The 24,640-nt window shown below is 35.4% G+C and overlaps 2 protein-coding genes and 2 non-coding genes across 4 annotated transcripts; 3 read left to right on the top strand and 1 right to left on the bottom strand.

The window, feature by feature from the left end:
• Positions 1-13,221: 13,221 nt before the first annotated feature.
• LOC21384743 (60S ribosomal protein L18-2) lies at positions 13,222-15,586 on the top strand. Its single transcript, XM_024170616.1, has 5 exons — positions 13,222-13,321; positions 13,446-13,535; positions 14,631-14,759; positions 14,877-15,059; positions 15,229-15,586. The coding sequence occupies exons 1-5, from the start codon at positions 13,319-13,321 to the stop codon at positions 15,385-15,387; spliced, it is 564 nt and encodes a 187-aa protein (XP_024026384.1). The 5' UTR covers positions 13,222-13,318; the 3' UTR covers positions 15,388-15,586.
• LOC112093033 lies at positions 13,739-13,831 on the top strand. Its single transcript, XR_002902883.1, has one exon. It is a non-coding gene; the product is annotated as a small nucleolar RNA snoR69Y (small nucleolar RNA).
• LOC112093034 lies at positions 14,061-14,144 on the top strand. Its single transcript, XR_002902884.1, has one exon. It is a non-coding gene; the product is annotated as a small nucleolar RNA snoR53Y (small nucleolar RNA).
• Positions 15,587-16,066: 480 nt separating the features above from the next.
• On the bottom strand, positions 16,067-18,491 carry LOC21384742 (epoxide hydrolase A). The gene is made up of 3 exons (XM_010105844.2): positions 17,963-18,491; positions 16,569-16,810; positions 16,067-16,451 (listed from the first exon to the last, which is right to left on the bottom strand). Exons 1-3 carry the CDS (start codon positions 18,428-18,430, stop codon positions 16,205-16,207), a joined length of 957 nt encoding a protein of 318 aa, XP_010104146.1. The 5' UTR covers positions 18,431-18,491; the 3' UTR covers positions 16,067-16,204.
• Positions 18,492-24,640: the final 6,149 nt, after the last annotated feature.

The following is a 24,640-nucleotide window of genomic DNA, read 5'->3' as shown; positions in this document are numbered from 1 at the left end:
CTGATTGAGTTCTTGATATATATAAGTTAATGAGATTAATTTATTCGTGCATAAATTAATATAATCTATAGAGTATCTCAAAAGTTTTATGAAAATTTTTGTTATACACGATCCGCCTCTTCCCCGCACCACCGCGCTTCCGCAGCCGAATTCGATTCGGCAACCAACATGTTCGGCTACAACAGTGGAGGCTGGGATCGAAAAAATATCCATTGCTAGTCGTGTTAGGATCGGCCAAGTTAATGCTCGTGCCCTCTACCACTAAACCAAATCAAATATTTCACTATGATCTACAACTAAGCCGTCACTCAGGCACGCCATTAACTCGTTAAAGCCGCCACTGTTGCCGCCACCTCTTGATAAAGACCCACTCCCAGATTCTTCTTGACCTTGAGTCGTCGTCGTCGTCTTCTTCTTCTTCTTAGACAACCCGAAAACATTCAAGAATGAATGTGGATTGTCACCTCGTTATTGCGGTTCTTCTACACGAGATGTGTTTCTAAACCTACTTTCATAAGAGCTATAGAGAGAAAATATTTTTTCCTTTATAATAGGAAATTGGTCAGTAGTGTCAATAGCTAAAAAGTCACCTAAGTTATCTAATCCACTCTCTAAACCATCTAATTTTAATCTAGGATCAAAAATAACACCGAAACCATACAATATTGGTAATTTAGACCAATATTTTTTAAGTTTCTTTTCCATAAAGGCGATAGGAACTCCTAAAATCTCGTGTGTCCTATATTCGCTAAATAAAATAGACATTCTTAAAAGTTCTCCTAACGCTAATGGTGACGTTGGGTAATAAGTTCCACTAAGCGTTAAAGTAACTTCGTGAAATCTACCTAAAAAGTTAAACAAGAGTTCGGCAATTTGCCAATCAGTTTCATCTATAAATCCTGCTCCTAATTTTGCACTAACATAATTTGTTATAGCATCTTTATAGGGGATGCATTGTTCAAGCATTATATAAGTGGAGTTTCATCTGGTGGACATATCTAAGGCTAATGCTCTAGGATTTTGATTACATGCTTGTAGAAATCTAAACCAATCTTGTATTCTTTGATTACTACATTGAATCCAAGCAATGTTATCTCTAATTCTTTTAATATGACCTGACATTGATTTTAAACCGGATTTTACTATTAAATTAATTATATGACATGCACAACGTTGGGGAAATATATCATTATTATCGAATAAACTTAAATCATTTTTAAAAAGTTCTATTGCTTTAGTATTTGCAGTTGCATTATCTAATGTTATGCCCATTATTCTATCTCTTAAACTATATTCGTCAATGACAGATAAAATTATGTATATATTAAATTAGCAGTATGTGATCCTATAATATATTTAAAACCTAATATTCTCTTATCTAAATCAAAACCTTTATAACAATGTCTGGTTACAGCTAAGTAATCTTTGTTGGCAACGGTGGACCAAATATATGCCATTAACGCAACGCAACCACTAGTAGAGTGTAAAAGGTTGATTAATACTTCCTTTTCTTGTTTATATAATTTTAATGCATCTTTCCTAAGAGAAGTTCTTGAAAAAAATTGTGCATTAGGATCATGTACAATTTTAATATAACATTATCAATTTCTTTGTTCAGTAAAACTAAGTGGTTAATCTAATGTGGCTACTAAGCGTGCCATTTACATACGATCGACTTGAGGATCGTATTTCCAAGTGGTTAGACCGCCGGTTTGGCAGTCAAACAATAATTGTGTTTGGCGGAGCTCGGGTCCGCCTCCTTACTTTTGAAGACACTTTTCAGAGTATCTTCTCAAGTGTGTAGTGCCGTGAATAGTGTTACCTTGTAATTTATCACCACAATATTTGCATTGAGCTATGTATTTAATGTTACCATTGTTGTCGACCTCCTCGAATGTGTTAAAGTGGTCCCAAAGTGTTGCGGTGCGCTTGCATTTCTTCTTCGAACTTGCAACACTTGCACTAGCACTTTCACTCGCCTCTCCTCCACGCCCACCACCATTATGTCCACGAACTCTAGTACGTCCACCAGGGCTCAGATTTACAGTTTCTTCAGCAACTATTTTTGTAGTTTGCGATTCCTGCGTTTGAAAAACATTAGGAAATTGCCCTTCTTCGATGTTGAATTGGGCATCAATGGGAATATCACCACCATAACCAGAAGAAGCCATTATGAAAAATAAGAGAGATTGAGGGCGCTTTAAGAGATATTAAGAGAGATTGAGAGAGATTTAAGCGAGATTAAGATAGATTTGAGAGAGATTAAGAGAGATTTGAGAGAGATTGAGAGAAATTAAGAGAGAATGAGAGTTTTTTGGTGAGGAAAATGATTGGGGGAGGGGGGGTATTTATAGGAAATTTTTTGGCTTGAAAAAAATAATTCCCCCAAAACTTCGGTTCCAACGGCTATGTGAAATTTGGGCTTTTGGTCGAGTTCAGGCAACGGTCTTAAAAATAGCCGTTAGGGTTTGAAAATTTAGGCACAATTCGGGCAGCGGTCGGGTCGGGCAAAAAGAGCCATTAGGGTTCAAAATTCGGGCAGATATTCGGGTTAACGGTAAAAAATATTCAGGCATATTCGGACAACGGGCAAAATCGGGCTAATGGTCATAAAAATTCAGGCAAAATTCAGACAACTCGGGCAAATTCGGGTTACGCGGGAAAATTCAAAAAAAAAATCTGGCGGGCGGCGAGGTCGACTTCTCCACCGACAGCGGGCAGCCGGAATGGATTTTTTTTCTAGCTGCCCGAGCCCGCACCCACGCCCAGCCAAAAAGGTCAGACGGGCGGCGAATGGCGCCTGCCCGCCGTGCTAAAAAATTTTTGGGCATCGGGCGTGCCCGCCGCCCGAAATTTTAGCACTATTTACAATAGCTCATCTTATTATACATACTTACTATTCTTTAAATAGTACTCAGTCTTCTTTGTCCTTTACATTTGTGAAAATACCATTGGTGTCCTTTATTGTTCTATTTACTATTTTACCTTCCATTTTTTATTCTTCCAGTGTATTTCCTTTAGGCGTTTTCGTAATTTTGACTGAAATTAGCACTCTCTCTGACTTTTGCTATTCCTTTCTGTGAAACTTCTGGCTTCATTTCTTCTGGGTATTTTTTTTGTCCCTTTTCTTCTCTTTCTTCCTTTATGTGAAGCTTCTGGGCTTCACTTCTTCTCTGCATTTCTTTTTTCCCTTTCTTCTCTCTCTGCTACTCTTTTACTTTGTTGATTCATTTTCCTTTTGCTCATGCGTTCTTCTACTTCGGTTCCCTTTAGTATTACATTCCTCTAAATCTTCTTTATGTGCTTCTGTTTTTTTCTTCTTTGATATTTTCGCTTTCGGTTTTAGTTCTTCTTTTGACATGTGGGTTAACCCTCTGTGTTTTCTTTCGGATAAGCCTGTAGAGTTTATTTTCGTTGAAAATTTTTCCTCTATTTTCATTTTCTTTGTCCGCATGATTTCTGATCTTTTGGGTTTTGTTTTATTTCTTCTTCTGAGATTTGGGTTAGGTTTCAGTGGATTTTTCCGGATAAGGCTTTAGAGTTTGTTTTTGTTGAAATTTTTTCCTCTCCTTTTGTTTTCTCTGTTTGTATGATTTATGATCTTCTAGGTTTTTAATTTTTAATTTTTTCCTTCTGTTCTTTATTTTGGTTAAGCTTTTAGATTTAGATTTTTCTGCACATTTTTTCTTTCCCTTTCTTTTAAATTTGTTTCGGTTCCTTCTTTGATGTTTCGGCCTTCTGTTATACTTATTCTGCTGACATTTTGGTTCATCCTATGGGGTTTTGGTTTTTTTCATGAAGCTTCTACCGTTTTCTTCCCTTGAGATTTTCTTTTTTCTTTTTATTTCTTTTGTGAATCTGCATGTTTTCTTACTTTCTCAGTTTCCTTATTCCTTTGTTTATTTTGTTAATCTCTTTTTTTCGTTCAGTTTCTCAGGTTTTTTTTTGTTAATCTTCTGGGTTTGTCTGGAAGTTTTTTAATATTTTTAGTTCTTTTATTTTTATTTTTTTATCTTTTATTGTTATGTTGTCATTTTTTTAACATGTGTTAACTTTATCCTGTAATTTTATATAACTGATATGTAATTTTTACCTGCTTGCTGGTTATTAGTTCTGTTATCCCGTTGTTTTCGTGCTGTGTAACACCTGTTTTTTACTAATGATTACATGGGTTTGTTTTGTTTTGCAGGAATCCTTATCGGGGAACGATCATACCGTTTTTTTTTTTACTTACTATAATTTTATCTAACGTTGTTCTCATGTTTTACTGTCAGTTGGTTATTGTCTCTATTTTCTGGTGGCATTCATGCTGCGTAACACCTGTTTTTTTTATAATTAGTACATTGCCCATTTGTGTTTGCAGGATTACTTATCCGGAGATGAACATAACTTTGTTCTCTTCATGTGTGTATATATATATTTATATATTATGCTTTTCATTTTATTAGTACCATTTCTTACTTTCTCTCTGTTTTTCTTCTTAGACTATTATAATCCATCGTTCGTACATTTTTTTTCTCCTCCCCTATTATTCCGCTTTCTTCTGTTTGGTTGTATCTATTTTCAAATTTTGGTTCTTGTCCTTCATCTATTTTATCCACTACTTTTCTCCAACTGAGGTACATATTTCTTAATACTTATATGTTCTTTTCAGTTGCTTTAAAAAGTTAATGTGTTATTTTATGAGAATTTTGTATGTTAATGTGTTAGAATGTTATTATATCTATATACTGTACTCTGTTGCAGTTATTGTGTTTCTATTGACTTTGCTAACATTATTTTAAACTTAGATTTAATTTGAATGTCTTTTGTTCTTCTGTTAAGAGTCTGCTTTTTTCCTGTGTTCTATTGTTCTTTGGTTATGATGATGTATTTTTCTTTTATTGTTGCCATGTATTGAGTAATTGATAATGGTGCTTTGGCAGGTTTTAACATTGCCTGTATTATTTGAGATTTATGTTTTTATAATTCTTCTACTGTTTTTGGAGAAATTTATTTCTTCTTAAAAATATGTTCCTCTTCGGTGATGATGATGTTTAATCTATTTATTGTTACCATCTGTCGGGTAATTGTTAATGATGATTTAACAGTTTTTGTCGTAGTCCGAATTATTGGGGATTTATACTCTTAATCTTTTCCTTTACGATGTTGATGTTCTTTTAACAGTAAGCAGTTTTTTTGGTCCCTTACTTTCACATATTTATTTTTTTGATGTTCCACTTTCAATCACTTTCCCTTTCATATTATCTAATTCTAGGATTTTTGACTTATGTTTTTATTCATGTGTTTGTTCTTTGTTAGTCTGTTTCTGTCCTTTTGGTGTAATTTTAGTTTCTCCCTTTCTTTCCCTTTACTTTTGTTTTTTTCTTGTTTTGTTCCTGGTTTCTTACTGCTTGATTTTTTTTTCGACGTTTACGTCGTTCCTGTCCAACTGAAACTTTAAGCATTTGTTCTTTCTTCTTCTATATTTTAGTCAATCTTTTGCGTTTTGCTTCCCTCTCTAACATTTTGGTCAGTCTCTTAGGTTTTGTTTCGGTTATGTTTATAATTTCATTCTTCGCTTCCTTCTAGTCGTCTCTACCTCTTCAGCTGTCTTTCAAATTCTTCTTTTGTACTTAGTATAAATCCTTTAATAATTTAGTTGGCAACCAAAGATATTGTTAAATCAAATTTCAATTACTTATGATGCATGTTTTTAGCAATAAAAGATAAATTACTTGAACTATTTGTTCTCTTTATTCTCTTCTTTCTGCTTCTTTCTTGTTCTGCCTTTTTTTTCTTCATTTTGTATAAATCCTCTAATAATATAGTTGGCACTGGAGAACATTGCTGAAGTCTATTTCCAATTACTTATCATACGTGTTGTTAGCAATTTAAGACAAATACCTGAACTAAATTTCGTATATGTAATCAACTAATTTCTTTGCTTTCTTTTTATATTGTATTATCCATTTAAGTTGGTATTGTACATAAACTTTTACTATTTTCCATTACGTACTCAAAAGGTTGTTTCGATGTGGAGAAAAGTGTTAGGTCGTGTATACAAATTGACTGTGATATGATATGTTTATACCACTGTCATTTATGAACGGCGTTTGTTCCGCGTCAGAGACGAAGAAATGATATGATGATTAGGCGTTCAATGAAAGCGTCTTATAAAAAAAAAGAGCATTATCCGACTACTTAAATGTTTATGATGTAAATATCTGTGAGAAGAAGAGGAAAGAACGGTTTCTAAAGAATTGATATTCTGTATTTCTTCTTAGCAATTGTACATACAGTATTAGCTATAAATAGCTGGGTCATCCTCTAACTAATCTAAACTGTAACCACTCAGAATCTTGCACGTGTATATAAATTCTAACAAACTCTAACAACATTCTAACTCACTCACTGATTAACTTCCCTAATAGCCCCCCTCAAACTCAATGTGGAAAGACTTGTAACATTGAGTTTGAACCTAAGATCTGGAAACTTTGAGCTGGAGATGGGTTTTGTAAGAATATCTGCTGCCTGATCCAAAGCAGGAACATGCTTGACTTCAATCAATTTTTGAATCACCTTTTCTTGAACAAAATACAAATCAAGCTCTACATGTTTTGTTCTTGCATGCAAAACAAGATTGGTAGCAAGCTGAACAGTACTGAGATTATCACACCAAACTACAGGTCTGCCCTGCACCTCAACCCTAAGCTCCTTCAGTAAAGACATTAACCAAGTGATTTCAGCCACCACATTTGCTAAGCTCCTATACTCTGCCTCCGTGGAAGACCTGGACACTGTATGTTGCTTCTTTGAACTCCAAGAAACAATGTTTGATCCCAAATAGACAAAATAACCAGAGGTAGACCTTCTGTCATCAGGATCGAAAGCCCAGTCAGCATCACAGAAGGCCACCAAATCAAGTTTATTCGATTTCTGCAAATGAAGACCAAAGTCGAGTGTACCTTTCAAGTACCGAAGAATTCGTTTGACAGCTTGCCAATGAGACTCAAGAGGCCTATGCATAAACTGACACACCCGATTAACTGAGTATGACAATTCAGGTCTAGTGATTGTAACATACTGGAGAGCACCAACAACACTCCTGTACAAGTGAGGATCCAAGACATCATCACTGCCAAAGCCTGAAAGCCTAAAACCCGTTGTCATAGGAGTTCCAGTAGCCTTGGCATTCTGCATTTTAGCCTTGCAAAGTAAGTCTGTAACATATTTCTTTTGAGAGAGATGAATTCCATCACTAGTATGAGTAACTTGAATCCCCAAGAAATAGCCCACAACGCCCATATCCTTCAAAGCAAAAAGACCATGTAATTGCATAATGAGTTGTTGAACCACATCACTATTACTGCCAGTAAGCAAAATATCATCAACATACACTAGGACAAAAGTGATATGCTGTGAGTGAAACCGCATGAACAAGAACGGATCCGACTTGGAGGAAACAAAACCCAAAGTGAGAAGAGCACTCTTTAACTTATCAAACTAGGCCCTAGGAGCTTGTTTCAGTCCATAAAGAGACTTGTGAAGGCGACAAACAAAATGGGGATTTGTAGGATCTTCAAATCCTTGTGGTTGAGTCATATAAACCTCTTCAAGCAAATCACCATTTAAAAAGGCATTATTGATGTCCAACTGCCTTATATTCCAACCTTTAGCCAGAGTAATAGTAAGAACTACTCGAATAGTTGTAGGCTTCACAACCGGACTAAAGGTTTCATTGAAATCAAATCCAGCAACTTGATTAAAGCCTTTGGCTACTAATCGAGCTTTATATTTATTAATAGTGCCATCAGAATTTTCCTTTACTTTGAACACCCACTTACTACCAATTGGCTTTCTTCCTTTAGGTAGAGGAACTAAGGACCAAGTGCCATTTCGGAGAAGGGCCAAAAACTCATCGTTCATAACTGCCCTCCACTGCGCTTGAGCTAAGGCATCCGGGACTAATGTGGGCTCTAGAGTTGCAGCATAAACCTTGGGCTTGAAAACACCTCTCTTGGACCGAGTAAACATGGAATGAGTATTTGCTAAAACTGGAGCCGAAGAGGACACTGCAGGCTGCTCAGAGGAGGAGGTAGGAACTTCAGACCCTGCACAAGGAATATTAGTAACAGTAAAGGTAATTCCATGATAAACACCTTGATCAGTCATAACATGAGGTGATGGTGGAATGAAAGAAGAAGGAAGAGGAGATGAGGACTGAGAAGGAACAGGAAGAGAGACAAGGGAAGGAAGTAGAGAAGTAGACGGTGGAGGAAAAGAAGAATAAGAATATGTAGGTGAAGATACTAGAGGAATAGTAGGAATTAAAGGGGATGCCACAGAGGACAATGGACTGGAAGTAGAAGTAGAAGTGACATGTTTTGAAAAGGGGAAAACCAGTTCATCAAAAATGACATCCTGACAAATATAAATTCTACCATTTTTGTCTAAACACTTGAAGCCTTTTTGGTTAAGACTATAACCAAGGAACGTACATTCGGAAGATCAAAAATTAAGTTTATGCTTGTTGTAAGGACGAAGATAAGGAAAGCAAGCACAACAAAAACTTTGAGCATAGAAAAATCAGGAGGAGTGTGAAACAACACTTGAAGTGGATTCTGAAAGTGCATAACAGAGTTAGGGAGACGGTTGTAAAGATAAATAGTTGTTCTAAAGGCTTCATCCCAGTATTTTAAAGGCAGGGATGAATGAGCAAGCAAGGTCAAGCCATTTTCAACAATGTGACGGTGTTTTCTCTCCGCAACACCATTTTGTTCATGCACATGATGACAAGAAACACGATGAACAATACCATGGGATGCAAGCAAAGTTGTGAAGGCTCTATATTCACCTCCCCAATCAAATTGAATGGATTTAATTTTGAAGTTTAGTTGTAATTCAACTTGATTTTTGAAGTTAACAAAGGTTTGAAGAGCATCAGATTTATTTCGAAGCATATAAATCCATGTATACCGAGAGAAAGAATCTATAAAGCTGATATAATACTTGTAACCATTAGAAGATTGGACAGGGGCTGATCCCCATAAATCAGAATGCACAAGTTGTAAAGGCTCAGTGTAAACCGTAGTAGACAAAGAGAAAAGAGATTTGTGAATTTTTCCAATGCAGCAAGCTGAACAGACTGAAGTGAGATTTTTATTACGATGGGAAACATTACAAGTATTGAGGACTGTGTTTACAATTTTGGCTGAGGGATGCCCCAATCTATTATGCCACAGTTCAAAAACTGAACAATTAAAAGAAGGAAGTGGCTGTACATTAACAATATGAGCAAATGAGCTTGATGAGGATTGTCCACGAGGTGGAGATGAGGACTGAGTGGAAGACGTAGACGACGGTGGAGAAGGAGGAGCTGGCTGTTGAGTAGTGAGATTGACCTGACTTTGATCAAACACATAGAGACCATTCTTAAGATTCCCCTCCAGAAGCACAATTTTGGTAACCTGATCTTTGACAAAACATTTGTGAGAATGGAATTCAAAGAAGACATTATTGTCACGAGTAAATTTAGAGACACTCAAGAGATTTTTTGTAATATCTGGAACATGTAAGAGATGCTGTAAAGAAAGAATCTTTGAGGTATAAGGAGAACAAAAATTTGACTTACCAATATGTTTGATAGAAAGACCTTTACCATTGCCAATATAAACCTGTTTAGGCCCAAAGTAGTCGTTCATGTGCCTTAGATTAGAGGCTTTAGAAGTGACATGGTTGGAAGCCAGCTCAGGATACGAGGCTCTGTGACCATTTTGAAATTGAGAGGGTCCATGGAAGGAATGGTCAAACCTATAGTAACAATCCAGCACTATATGACCAGTCCGCCCACAAAGTTAACATTGAGGTTTATTTGAGGTTTAAAAACCACGTCTTGAACCACGACCTCGGCCCCGACCTGGAAAATGACCTCCGCGGCCATTCTGAAAGCCATTTTGAAAGACATTCGGAGAAGAAGATTGATGTTGAACATGTCCTCGGCCAAAGCCAGTACCAAAAGAACCATGAGCATTTTGATTCGAAGAAAATTGCTTTTTAAACCCTTGATTAGGTTGTGAAAAGGAAGGAGAAGATGAAGCCAAATTGGCTTGTGCGGAATCAAGAGACTTGTGATTTTTCTCTATCTGAGCCTCTTGAGAAAGAAGAAGAGACTCAATTTTCTCAATAATAAAATCATCATTTCTAGCCTCAATCGCAAGAATAAACGTATCATACTCAAAGGATAATCCTTCAAAAATAGCATCTAAATGTTCTTTTTGAGAAAAAGGATGGCCAACAAGGCGTAACATACTGACACATTGACGAATCTGTAAGAGATAGTCATTCATAGTCGAAGAATCTTTCCTTATGTTCTTGAGCTGAGTTTTATACTGAGAAATTTTTGCACGGATCTGAGCGGCATAGTAAAGATTGAGAGTGTGCCATACCTGAGAAGAAGTTTCACAATCTACAACCCGAGAAAAAACAGCCTCAGTCATCGAAGATAGAAGCCAAGACACCAGCAATTGATCCTGTTGTTCCCAGTCTAAGAAATCTGGATTTATCCGGTCAATCGCCTTATCTCCGTTAGAAAGAAACTTCAAAGGCGGTGTACTCGATTCTGAAATGAAATCGAGAAGTTTGTGCCCTCGAATCGTAGAAAGGGCCAGTTTTCTCCATGGAAGGAAGTTGAATTGATCCAAACGAACAGAAATTGGATGATTGAAAGAAATTGGAACAAATTTGACAGATGAACTCGAAGCTTCTTCCATGGCGGTTAGGGAATTTTTCTCACCAAAATCAACGCGCTCTGATACCATGTGAGAAGAAGAGGAAAGAACGGTTTCTAAAGAATTGATATTCTGTATTTCTTCTTAGTAATTGTACATACAGTATTAGCTATAAATAACTTGGTCATCCTCTAACTAATCTAAACTGTAACCACTCAGAATCTTACACGTGTATATAAATTCTAACAAACTCTAACAACATTCTAACTCACTAACTGATTAACTTCCCTAATAATAGTAAATGTATTGTAAAGAGTATAATTTTTTTTCTCCTTATGCAGTATTATCATGTAATGTATTTAATAATGATAATGCATTTTACTATATTTTTGTTTAATTAAGCAACGTCCACATTTTCTTTAAATGTGTATAGTTGAACAAAGACTTCTCTCATACGCAAAAGTGAGAATTTCAACGATAGAGATAAGTTTTACGAGTTTTATTTGAATTTGTAGTACAACTTATATACATTTTAAATGTCTTCTTCCACTGAAATAATAACAAATAGTCTTTTAATACTAAGTATTTTATATGGCACTCTAAAAAAATAAATATAAAAAAAATAATTATATAACGTTTTAGTAAAATTTTTTCTTTATCAATTGTAAAATCTCTTATTGTGTATTTAAAAAGGAGATTCATAACTCTTTATAATATTTTTTCTTATAAAAAATATACGTAAAATAAAAATAATTTTAAATTATGATTCTGAAAATTTTTCTGGAGTGTCGAAAGAAGGTAAATTACCATTCACGTTTTACTTCTTTTACATTAAAAATTTAAAGCCAATATCAATAATTGTATAATAATATTTAATTTTATTACAGTCCTCACAGCAACTTCTTTTACCACAACATGAGTTAACTTCTGTCAACTCATTGAGAAAAAGAAAGCCAACAAAGCATTTTTCTTTTTTATATTAAAACGCCTATTCCGTAAGAAACAAACTATCACCGTCAATTATAATGTACTAACAACTAAGAGTTCGTTTGATTTATAAATTAAAATTATGAGATTGAGGATGTTTAGTTAGAAGATTTAAATCAAGTGATTTAAATTATTTTCGATTTACGTGAATTTTTTGTGAGAAAAAATACTGCAGCGAATTATGAATCAGGAAACGAATCTCTCTACTAAAAAATTATTTTTAATTTACGTGTATTTTTTATAAAAAAAAATACTGTAGCAAATCATGAACTATGATTCGAATCAGAGAATGAATCTTCTAACTAAACGAGACCTAATATTTATTTTATGCTTTTTTTATTACAGCACAGAAGAAATAAAAAATAATAATATATATATAGAAGACTAATCAACAAAATAAAAACACATCCGCGCAATAGCGGGGACATCTCACTGGTGAGATACTATGGTTGTCTGTCGTTCGCGTCTTTTTTGTTATCATTTATTTCTTTACTATTTACTTTTTGTTTATGGAAAAGACTCTCATATTTTTAGATGTTTTTAAATTGCATCACCAGATCTTATTTTGCGTCACCGAATTTATTTTTTTGTCTTTTAAAAGCATTTAGTTATTATTTTAGGAGACGTTTAGTTCGTGAATTAGAATCATAATATTAGAATTATTTTTAATTTACGTGTATTTTTTATGAGAAAAAATACTGTAGCGAACCATGAACCATAATTCAAATTAGGGTATGAATCCTCCAACCAAACAACCCCATAAATCTCCTCCTTTTCTGTTGACATTTTTTTTATTTACTAGGAGTAAATGTTATTTACTTTAAATATTTTAAAATATACTATTTAGTTACTTAATTTCTTTAAAAAATACAAGTCATGTTTGTAATTGATTTCATTTTTTTACGTTTTTCGAGAAAAAAATAAAAACGTTTTTAAAACGACATTTGACGTAATAAAGATAAAAAATAAAAATAAAAATGATTTTTTAGTTTAGTGTAAAATGAGAGAAAAATGATAAATGACTTTTAGTCGTTTTTTATTTTTTGTTTTTATTTTCTCTTTTTTCGATCATAGAGAAAAAAAAAAGACATTAATGTATTTTTTTATACTGAAAATAATATCTTGATAAAACTATCAAACGTATTTTTAAAAATAATTTCTATATGAAATTAAAAATATTTTTATTTTTATTTTTATATAAAAAATAAAATTAGTTTAAAATAAGTTCTAAATACGCCCACAATCTACTACAATATTCTGAAATTAAGTTCAAAGAATATTTGTGAAAGCACTGGAAAAATCCGGGGTTATGAGTATTAAAAACCGTAATCATGAATTCCTATAAATGAAATTTGAATTTTTTTAATAGTAAAAATGAAAATAAGGCCCGTAGATTAGTGACAACAACAGTGAAAGCCCATCACACGTGGACAACAAAAAAGGGCTCAGGGAAAGTCCCATAGGTCTTCACGCAGCAGACACGGCTCTCAGCAGCAACAGCAATAAAAGGCGTCAAAACCCTAGCTTACATTTCTCGAGTTTCTCCGCTTAACCAGTAGGCGGCGTCGCAGGGCAGACAGACACACAAGAAGAGCTTCAATTCCATCAACCCTACACCGACAATGGTACTCTCTCTCTCTCCTCTCTTCTTTCTCTCTCTCCTCGAATGTTAGAACTACATGCATACGGATTTTGTGATTTGTATGTCTGTTTGAGAGTAAACCGTTTGGATTTGGTGATGGTGAACAGGGGATCGATATCGTCGCAGGAGGTAAGAGCAAGAAGTCCAAGAGAACCGCCCCCAAGTCCGATGATATCTATCTCAAGCTTCTCGTCAAGGTAAAGAGCAATTGTTTCTATATGCCTGCCTTATATTGTTGGAATGTTCTTGGTTGGAGATCTATTTATTTGTTAATATGGTTTTTGTTTTGAAATTTTCGAGCTTTTTTAAAATTGTTTATTTGGTTGTCTATAATGAACTTTTCTGGGTGCCTAGTTATTCCGTCTAATCCATTTTACAAAATCCTTGTGAAAGTTTTCTCTTTTGCAATGATGATAAATGTGTATCCCAGCTCATTATGAGACCTTTTGTAGGTCTAGGAAAGATTCATTTCCACATTTATCTGAGCCTACAATGCCTTTCTTTTAATTGTTTCATGTCATTTTTCATTTTGCTGTTAATATTATTCAGGAAGTTTTCATGTTTAATGGTTTCTATTTTTTTTTCAAACATTTGTTGGAAGAAAATGTATTGTTATTATTATAACCCTATATACTTGAGCAAAAATTTTATTATATTAATTCACTATATACTTAAGCAAAATTTTTATTATATTGATTCACTAAATCAAACTCTGATTACTCGTTCCCGGTGATGTTTTTCGACTGAACCATGCTAATGCTGATGACTGCATGACGACTTTTTTTCTTAAATGTGCTGAGGGAACTAGTACTCTTCTCTAGTTACCATTTATAACATTTCTTTGAAGTTCTCTTTATTTGGGTTAAGGAATTTGGTTTTTACATTTTATGCACACAAAAAAAAAACATTGTGTTATTTTAATTCTACTGAAAGATTTACTGAATTAAAGCACTAGTTTGTTTCTTTTCTTGGTCCCCTGAAAATTATTTGAGCACAGAATTTAAGAGATGTATGTTGAATTTGGTAAAATGAAGGTCATGGAAAATTGGGAGACTTGTGTTCCGTTACATGAGACAATTGGACTTGGGATATTTGTGGCTTATTAGAGTTCGTGTCTACATAAGTTTATTGGGAACAATAATATTTTTTTAATGAACATGCACATATCTGATATGAACTTTCTTTTGTTGTTTTATATAATCTCTCCAGCTTTCTATCTTCTGCATTTGCTTTTATTTTTAAATAAATTTTTGTATATAAATTTGATTCTGTATTGGATCTTTCTCAATCAGCTTTACCGCTTTCTCGTGCGGAGGACTGGTAGTAAGTTCAATGCAGTGATTCTCAAGCGCTTGTTCATGAGCAAGGTCAACAAACCACCGCTTTCCCTTTCTAGACTGATCCGCTTCATGCAGGGGAAGGTTTGTGACTTTAATCTCACTCTCTGCCTGTTTAACTTCTTCCTGTAAATTTCTGAAATACTATATTTTATATTGACTGCTGAGTTTGTTAATTAATTTTCTCTGTGCATTGTATAGGAGTCTAAGATTGCTGTGGTAGTTGGGACTGTGACGGATGATATCCGTGTTTATGATGTTCCTGCTTTGAAGGTCACAGCCCTAAGGTTTACCGAGACGGCAAGAGCAAGAATCGAAAAGGCTGGAGGGGAGTGCCTTACCTTTGATCAGCTTGCTTTGAAGGCACCATTGGGCCAGAACACGGTACTTGGCTTACTACTACTATTCGTGTTATTGTTTGGTGCCATTTTCATCTTTTTTCTCGCTTTGTATTCCCTTGCTGCTTCTTGATCTTTTTTTTTTTTTTTTATTGCTCTGTTCATGTCCATGCTCGAATATATTTTGAATATGTTCTCGTTCTCTCTTTCTTTAGGTTCTTCTTAGAGGTCCTAAGAATGCACGTGAGGCAGTGAAACACTTTGGTCCTGCTCCTGGTGTGCCGCACAGTCACACGAAACCATATGTGCGGTCAAAGGGAAGGAAGTTTGAGAGGGCTAGAGGGAAGAGGAACAGCAGGGGATTTAGGGTTTAAGCTGAGTTTAGTTGTTGAAATCGAACATGTGTCGTTTCTGACTGGCAATTCAATTTTGCATTGTGTTAGGTTTTCTGTGGTCTGTTACTATTTTGTTTCCCGTTGGGATTATTGTATTTCCAGAGTTTATGCTTGCATTAGTACTCTAGTTGTTTTTGATCAAGTTATAAAATGGCGTTTATACTTTTTAAGGCATCTATATATTGGCCACCTTATAATCAGAGAACATCGAAGCAGTCTGAATTACTGTCTGTTTCGTTATGTATTTGTTATGACTTGTGACTTTGACTGAAAATCGTTGATTATAAATAATGAATTTATATAAAATGAGAATCAAGCAATGATGCATACAATGACATGAAGTGGCCATGCACACCACTGAAATTTGTATTACCAAACATGATTAGTTTCATAAAGAAAATGAAAGCATGACCCTTGCGTTCTTGGCCACAAACTGTGGAAAATAAAGACATTCATTAACTGATGTGAAGGATCGTTAGGTGTATATGATTACTGATCTCTTAATCCAGTTGGTATCAAGTATCAATTATCGATGTTGTCCATGTGCTCTCAGTCCTCTGATCTCTATTTGTGACATTTAATGATTAAGATGAAAGTGACTACTCATCAAGTTTTTTTGTAGCACCAACAAAGGAAAAATGAAAGAAAATGACGCTGATTGAAGAATTAGAATCTGTTAAAGAAGGCCATCGCTAGTCTTAAGCCAGAATCCACTTGAATTCAACGGAGGCAAAAGTTGAGTAAATCTTAATTAGCAAGAAAGCTTAATGCGTCTAGAGAACATAACGAAAGCGGACTAGAATTTCTGAATGAAGTCATAGATGTGGGTGCTGATTTCCTCAGCTCTTTCCTGGCCGATGAAGTGACCAGCATCTTCAATGACTACAACTTCCTGCAGATATGGAACGTCTTTCTTGAAGCCACCATTGTGTACATATTCCTTTGTACCCGGGGTTGTGTAAACCATGTCCAAATCTCCAACTATGAACTTTACTGGAACTTTCACTTCTGCCCCGTCCCACGCCGCCATCAGCTCCCAGTTTCTGCAACAAACAGATCACGCACTCAAAAAAAAATAAATAAAAGAAATCCCTATGTTATAAGTTTCCCAAGAAGCAAGAGTTTGGTTCATAACAAGATTACAGTTTATAGTGACACACATGTCCAGATTTCTGTAATAGTTCAACCCTCCAGTGAAGCCCTTAAGTTTGAATTTTGTGGCATAGTAGTTGAGGTCTTCCTCTGAGAGCCAAGAGGGCAAGGTGACTGAAGCATCAGGATCAGCTCTGAATGCCTTTCCTTTAGGCAAGAACGGTGGACCCGGCTTCCGAGTTGTTAAAATTTTCTTTAATACTGCTGATGCCCCAACCTGAGCCATCTCTGCTTCAATTTCCCCTGGTTCCTGCAAAATCAGAAAGGGGATATTAATGGCTATTAATCTAGTGTGGTACTTTGTTTGTTTGTCATCTTAGTCCCAACTTTTGCACTTCGAGTATCATCAAAACAAGGCTAAGTAAAATAGAATAAGCATGGCAGATCAGTTTCAAATTGCCACAAAATTTTAGAACCCTTGTCGAAGAGAGTTTAATTTGAGGGAATAAAATCATTTTGATACATGTATTATAACGATACATGTTCTTAATATCCTGTGTTTTTTATAATATTAAAATGGTACTTTGACCTTTTTTAAAACATATTCTGAGTACCTTAAAGCTAATTTTTAGTATATACAATGTCCAAACTACTATTCTTAACAATTAAATAGAAATTAGTATTTTTTTTTAAAAAAATCTAAAAATATTTTAAAACATTAAAATATTTAAAAGAAAATAATATAATAAAAAAGCTCGTAATTTTTTTTTCTAGATCTATTAGTTTTTATTAATTATATAAACTAAGTTCATTTTACATTTGAAAAAAAAAATCAGTTTTAGGGTACTAAAAATATGTTCTTAAAAATGTCAAGATATCACTTTAATATTATCAAAAAGACAGAGTATCAATAACATATTTCGCTATAATACAGGTTTTTTTTTCTAGATCTATTAGTTTTTATTAATTATATAAACTAAGTTCATTTTACATTTGAAAAAAAAAATCAGTTTTAGGGTACTAAAAATATGTTCTTAAAAATGTCAAGATATCACTTTAATATTATCAAAAAGACAGAGTATCAATAACATATTTCGCTATAATACAGGATATCAAAATAATTTTATCCCTAATTTGAGAGTTCCAACAACAAACTTCTGGAAGCTGTTTTCATCAACTACATAAAAAGTGTTTTTTTATTTTTCATTCAAAAAAACCAAATTCAGATGTATGGTTGTCAAACTCGCATCCAAATATAAAAGGTATAGAATCCTACCAAATATCATTTGTACAATTCTTTTCTTTTTGTTCCAAAACTACCCTTTTGCAGTTAGTTACTCTTCTATGCATATCTTGGTTGAGCAGAATTAACTAGAAAATACTTGACATTACTCCACAAAACAACAATATCTAAACATGATCAAATTAGTTGCTAAAAAAAAAAAAGAACTAAAGGAAGGACCTGAAATCTGCACATATAGTAGTCATCTCCAAAGAAAGCTCTCATGCTCTCAACAGGCTTCATCTTGGGATTCCTTGGCCTAAAAGGCACGCCAAGGCAAACAAATGCCTTAACTTTCTCCGGTCTAAACAAGCACAAGTACCAAGCCATCAAGCACCCCCAATCCTGTGCCACCAGGTACACCTGCTCCACACCTAGAGCGTCCACCAAGCCAACAAGGTCACCAACAACATGAAGACACGTGTAGCTGGCGACATCTGCCGGGGCGTCGGTGTCGCCGTAGCCACGTAGGTCAGGTGCCACGGCACGGTACCCCAGGGAGCTGAGGGCACTGATCTGGTGCCTCCAGGAGTACCAGAGCTCGGGGAAGCCATGGAGGAAGAGCACAACTGGGCCGTTCCCTTTCTCCGCTATGTGCATTTCTATGCCATTCACACTTACCGTTCTGTGAGTTATTTTCCCCTCCATTGTTATTTGTTTTTCTCTCTTGATCTCTCACTCTGTTGCTCTCTCTTGTGTTCTGATGAGGAGGTTTTTAAAGGAGGGTTCTCTTGTGAGTGGAGTAAATGCATGCTTATTTATGCAGGTTGGTGAAAAGCTGGTCTTTTGATTAATTTGAAAACGAACTGTTCAACCTGTGAGTAAACTAAAAGATTTGGACTCTCTCTTTGGTTTTTTCGAAGTAAAGTGATATAATTGACACAATGCTATGTGGCAGTCATGGGTCTCCATGCATGACACATGCATTGTTTTCTTCGTCTTATTTCGTTTTTTTTCCCTTCTAGCACTGACATTTATTACTGTCAGTTGAAGATGCTAGAAAATCTGTATTATAAATATTGTTGTAAAGTATTCTTGTAATTTCTTATTATTTAGTAATGGAATACATTTCATATATTTATCTGTTTTTAGTTAATTTATTACTGTTATTCTTTTCTTTTAGTTACAAAGTGTTGCATCTAGAAATCGAAGTAATCAAACAACTATGATGTTTTTTTATATATAAATTCAACAGGTAAAAAAAAGTTTTTGATTTTACATTTTTCTTTTAGTTTTAAACATTTACGGTCTAATATGTATTAAAATTTACTTATCTCTTTTTTGCAGGACCCTTTATTTTAAATAAGACCACAAGAATTTGGAATTCTTGGCGACCAATTTCAAAGATAAAAGGATGCAATAGCATTTGAAGATGTTTGTATTTTCTTTATCTTGGAAACGAAGATGTTTTAGTTAAATGGGATTATAAGACCTCTGTTCATTTTTTTTTCCTCTTCAATGTTTATTCCTTACGTTTTATGGATGAGATCAATAGAATTTGCTTGAATTTTAAATTATGTTGTTTAAATTTAAGGTTTTTTATTTTTTTTAATTTTTTTAAGAGTTGTTTAAATTTAGGGTATTTTACATATTTATCTCCTAAACTTGTATGTCTTTAGCTATTTGCCATTTAAATTTTTAATTTTGTCAAGTTGCCCTCTTAATTTATAAAATTGGTGTAATATGTCTTATTTTGATTTTTGACGATGATTGTGTTAAATTAGTATTGAAAAAACACGTTTAATAAAAAATTATAACATCTCAATTCAAATTTAACACAGATATTTCAATTCCTTAACTTTTAATCTCCCTTAAATCTAATAAAAATTTTAAACAAATTTATAAAAATGGAGTATATTGTAACAATTTTACAAGTTTAGGAGGTTGATTGTCAAATTTAAAAATTTAAAAGGTAATTTACTAAACCATGATAAGTTTGAGAGTAATTGTGCTAAAAACCCTTAAATTTAAGTTGTTATGATAGGCTAGATAGATATAATGCTCATTCAAAAAAGAAAAGAAAAGATACGAATAATGCCTTATTTCTATTCTAATGCAACAGATGATGGGTTTTTTTTTTTTTTTTTCTTTTGTTTGTTTTTTTTTAATAATATGAAAAGAGATGTCAGTTTTTACTTTTCAATAAAAAAGAATGAAGAAAAGATGGAAATTCTATAGTAGGGGGCAGTATAATTTCTCGGGTAGGTACAATCTAAAGGTTGAGATTAAATTTTGGTGAAGGCATATCTATGACCCTCCGAATTATACCCCAAATTTAACAAATATAATTACAAAACAACCCTTATATTCTATCAAAATACATCACTCAGTGGTGCAAGTTCGGGCGGCAGGCAAGTACCATTCACCGCCCGTCCGAGGTATTTTGTCGGCCACGGGCTCGGGCAGACCGAAAAAATTCATTCCCTAGCTGCCCGCTGCCGTGAGAAGTCGTCCCCCGCTATCCGCAGGATTTTTTTTTTAAATTTTCCGGCGTAACCCAAATTTGCCCGAATTTATTTGACCGTTAGCCCGAAATCCGCCCGAATTTTGAACCCAACGGATCTTTTTACCTGAACCTGAACGCCGCCCGATTTTTGCCCGAAAATTTGAACCCCAACGGCTATATGTTTGACCATTGCCCGACTTGCCCGATTCGACCCGAGTGCCCGAAAATGTTACTAGCCATTGGACCCGAATTTTTGGGGGAAAATTTTTTTTTTTCAAGCCAAAAATTTTCCTATAAATACCCCCCTTCCCCCCAACCATTTTCCTCACCCAAAAACTCTCATTCTCTCTCAATTTCTCTTAATCTCTCTCAAATCTCTCTTAATCTCGCTTAAATCTATCTCGATCTCTCTTAATCTCTCTTAAAGCGCTCTCAATCTCTCTTATTTTTCATAATGGCTTCTTCTGGTTATGGTGGGGATATTCCCCTTGATGCCCAATTCAACATCGAAGAAGGGCAATTTCCTAATGTTTTTCAAACGCAGGAATCGCAAGCTACGGAAAGAGTTGCTGAGGAAACTGCAAATCCGACCCCTGGAAGACATATTAGAGGTCGGGGACGTAATGGTGGTGGCACTAGTGGGCGTGGAGGAGAGGCAAGCGGTAGTGCTAGTGCAAGTGTTGCAAGTTCTAAGAAGAAATGCAAGCGCACCTCAACAGTTTGGGAGCACTTTAACACATTCGAGGAGGTCGACAATAACGGTAACATTAAATACATAGCTCAATGTAAATATTATGGTGAGAAGTTATAATGTAACACTATTCACAGCACTACACACTTAAGAAGACACTCTAAAAAGTGTCTTCAAAAGCAAGGAGGCGGAGCTGATCTCCGCCAAACGTAATTATCATTTGACCGCCAAACCGGCGGTCTAAGCACGTGGAAATATGATCCGCAAGTTGATCGTATGAAAATGGCACGATTAATATCCATATTAGATCATCCACTAAGTTTTACTGAACAAAGAAATTAGCAGGGTTATATTAAAATTGTACATAATCCTAATGCACAAGTTTTTTCTAGAACTACTCTTAAGAAAGATGCATTAAAATTATATAAATAAGAAAAGGAAGCATTAATCAACCTTCTACACTCTACTAGTAGTTGCGTTGCGTTAACGGTGGATATTTGGTCCGCCGTTGCCAACAAGGATTATTTAGCTGTAACCAGACATTAGTATAAAGGTTTTAATTTGGATAAGAGAATCTTAGGTTTCAAACATGTTATAGGATCACATACTGTCAATTTAATATATAACATAATTTTATCTGTTATTGATGAATATAGTTTAAGAGATAGAATAATAGCCATAACATTAGATAATGTAATTTTATCTGTTATTTTTTACCCTAAATTAAAATTAGAAGGTTTAGAAAGTGGATTAGATAACTTAGGTGAATTTTTAGCTATCGACACTACTGACTAATTTCCTATTATAAAAGAAAAAATATTTTCTCTCTATATCTCTTACGAAAGTAGGTTTAGAAACACACATCGTGTTGAACAACCGCAACAACGAGACGACAATCCGCATTCATTCTTGAATGTTTTTGGGCTGTCTAAGAAGAAGAAGAAGACGACGACTCAAGGTCAAGAAAAATCTGGGAGTGAATCTTCGTCAAGAGGTGGCGGCAACAGCAGCGGATTCAACAAGTTAATGGCGTACCTGAGTGAGGGCTTAGTTGTAGACAGTAGTGAAATGTTTGATTTGGTTCAGTGGTGGAGGGCACGAGCATTAACTTGGCCGATCCTAACACGACTGGCAATGAATATTTTTTCAATCCCGGTTGATGACGGGGATTTCTACCAACAAATCAAGTACTTTTAAGCTTGAATATTTGTAAGTTTTCAAGCATTTTTGTTAGTTTAACGTCTTTTGTGTGTTTTTTATAGGAGTTATAAATAAATGCGAACTTAGATGATTTTGCATGAAGCAAAGAAGAATATTTGCCCAACTTGTGAATCAATGGCAAGAGGAGGCAAAAGAGGATTTTAAGGCACAAAAGATGAGGCTTGGAATGCAAAAAAGTGGGCTGCAGCGCACCCTTTTAGGCTACAGCGCGTAAAGGAACGCAAAGAAGTCTAGAGAGCAAGGGAAGCGCAGGCTGCAGCGCACCAAAGTGGGCTGCAGCGTACCCAAACGTGCCCAGCTCTAAAAATGTGCGCTGCAGTGCACCAGAGGGGCTGCAGCGCGCCCAAAACGTGCCCAGAGGCTGGACACGTGCTGCAGCATGCCCAAGGGGCGCTGCAGCGCGCCAAAAGGGCCCAGGAATGTGTCCTACGCGCTGTAGTGTGCCCAAAGGCGCTGCAGCGCATCTCAGCCCCTTGCGAGTGAAATCCCTCTTCCAAAAATGCGTGCCGTAGCGCGTTTTCACGCGGGCTGCAGCGCGCGACTAAATCCCTAGCTCCGAAACGTTGTAGTATAAAAGGAAAGAGTTGCCATTTGGAACCAGAGCCCGGAAAAGTGAAGAAAACATAAAAAAGATACCGAAATCCTTCATCTTGGAGGTCCTTGGAAGCTCTTCAATGGATATTGGGTTTTATCTTCTTTCATCTATTTTTCCATGTTGAGCTAGACATTAAATCTAGGACTTGATGTAGTTTTATTTGAACTATGTTTTGAATATTTTGTTGATTGTTAATTTAATTTCATTTTCAATTCATTTATGTTTCTCTATGCTTAATGCTTTTAATTTATTTGGCCAATGAGTTAGATGATTTTTAGATTGCGAATTTGATGCTCGGGAAAAATTGAATTCTTTATCTAGATTTGAGAAGCATAGTCTAGGTTGTTGTGAGACTGGGAGGAGATCAACGCTTAGATAATCAAATTAGGATTTAGGTCGTTGTGAGGCTGGGAGGTGATCAATATTCCTATTTTCTAATTCTAAAGGCGAAGCTTAATTTGTGTTTAAATGTTCATTTCGAATAGGGATATTGTTTTGGGTATTTAAATACAATTTCTTGTGAGGCACTCGAGAGAGGTTGCGAGATGACATTAGAGCCTTGATTAATGAATTGAATGGAATTGATTAGCGATTACATAATAGGATGAACATAGGAATAATAAAGTGAAATCAAGTCCCTAGACCATTTGTGTATAGATACTTTATTTTCTTATTTTCATATTTATTTTGTTTTATTTTCTTAATTGTCATTTTATTAGGTTGCCTAGATAAAGTTAAGTTACAATAATTGTGGTACTTAATGGCAATTCTAAACCCAATCCCTGTGGAGACGATACTCACTCACCTTATACTCAAAACTTGACACCGTACGCTTGAGGAAATTTATTATACAAAATTAATTCGCATCAAGTTTTTGGCGCCTTTGTCGGGGATTGGCGTTTTAAATTGTTGTTAATATTGTGAGTACATAACTTGATTCTAATTTTGGCTCTTATTTCTCATTTTTAATCTTTTGTTTTATTTTTGTTTTCTTTTGTTTTACGAGGTACTTGGAGATGGTTGATGGACAAGTCCTTTTAAGATTTGCTCGACGAGACTCTGAGCCATTTTTTAGTGCTTGGGAGAGATACAAGGAGCAGCTCATTCAGTTTCCCGACCATGGTTTCCCGAGGGAGGTGCAACTACAAATCTTCCTCGACGGGTTAGATGCCGCAACAAGAACGTGGGTGGAATGAGGAAATGGTACCACTTCTTTTCACCAACTATCCGCGGATGAAGCTTATTGGTGGTTGGAAGACATGGCCGATGTTAACTATCGGTATGAGAGGTATTCAACAAACCACCACGGTTTTGAGGATAGCTCCAACATTTTGGAGCCATGGCTTGACACCCCCCGTCACCAAGCGGAGTCTTCTCTAGACATTGAAGACCTTGTCACCCAATTTTCGGAGGAGACAAGACTCTGCATAGAGAAGTTAGAGAGGATGGGGGCGCTTGACCAACTTCACAAGGAAATGAAAACAAATTTAGCGGAGTTGTTTAGGTTGAAGTTGCTTCCAGATGAATCTACTAACACCATGAATAGAGAAACACAAGAGGAGCATTGGGAGTTATTTGATGATGACTCGTTGAGAGAGGAGGAGACTCAAGAATTGGTTAGTGAAGAATTTCAAGAAGATGTCAATGAGTCTCAATCTCTCGAGATCCCTATTGTTGTGCCACTCCCGGTTGAGAAAGATCACATCTATGAAGACCCAATATGGCCGGCAACTCCCCCACCATCTCGAGCGCTGTTCTTCCGCGCCAACCAAGTACATATGCCGGCACCGAGTCGAGTTGAGCAAATGAGCCGAAAACTGCCAAATCTCACCAAGCTTGAGGGTGTCAAGAATCAAGACCCGTACGTTGTGTTGTATGACACGTACTATGGGCGAAAGCCACTCT

This window comes from Morus notabilis, unplaced genomic scaffold, assembly GCF_000414095.1.
Source record: "Morus notabilis unplaced genomic scaffold, ASM41409v2 Scaffold2078, whole genome shotgun sequence".
Classification (NCBI taxonomy): domain Eukaryota; kingdom Viridiplantae; phylum Streptophyta; class Magnoliopsida; order Rosales; family Moraceae; genus Morus; species Morus notabilis.
This window is presented reverse-complemented; position numbering and strand designations above follow the sequence as displayed.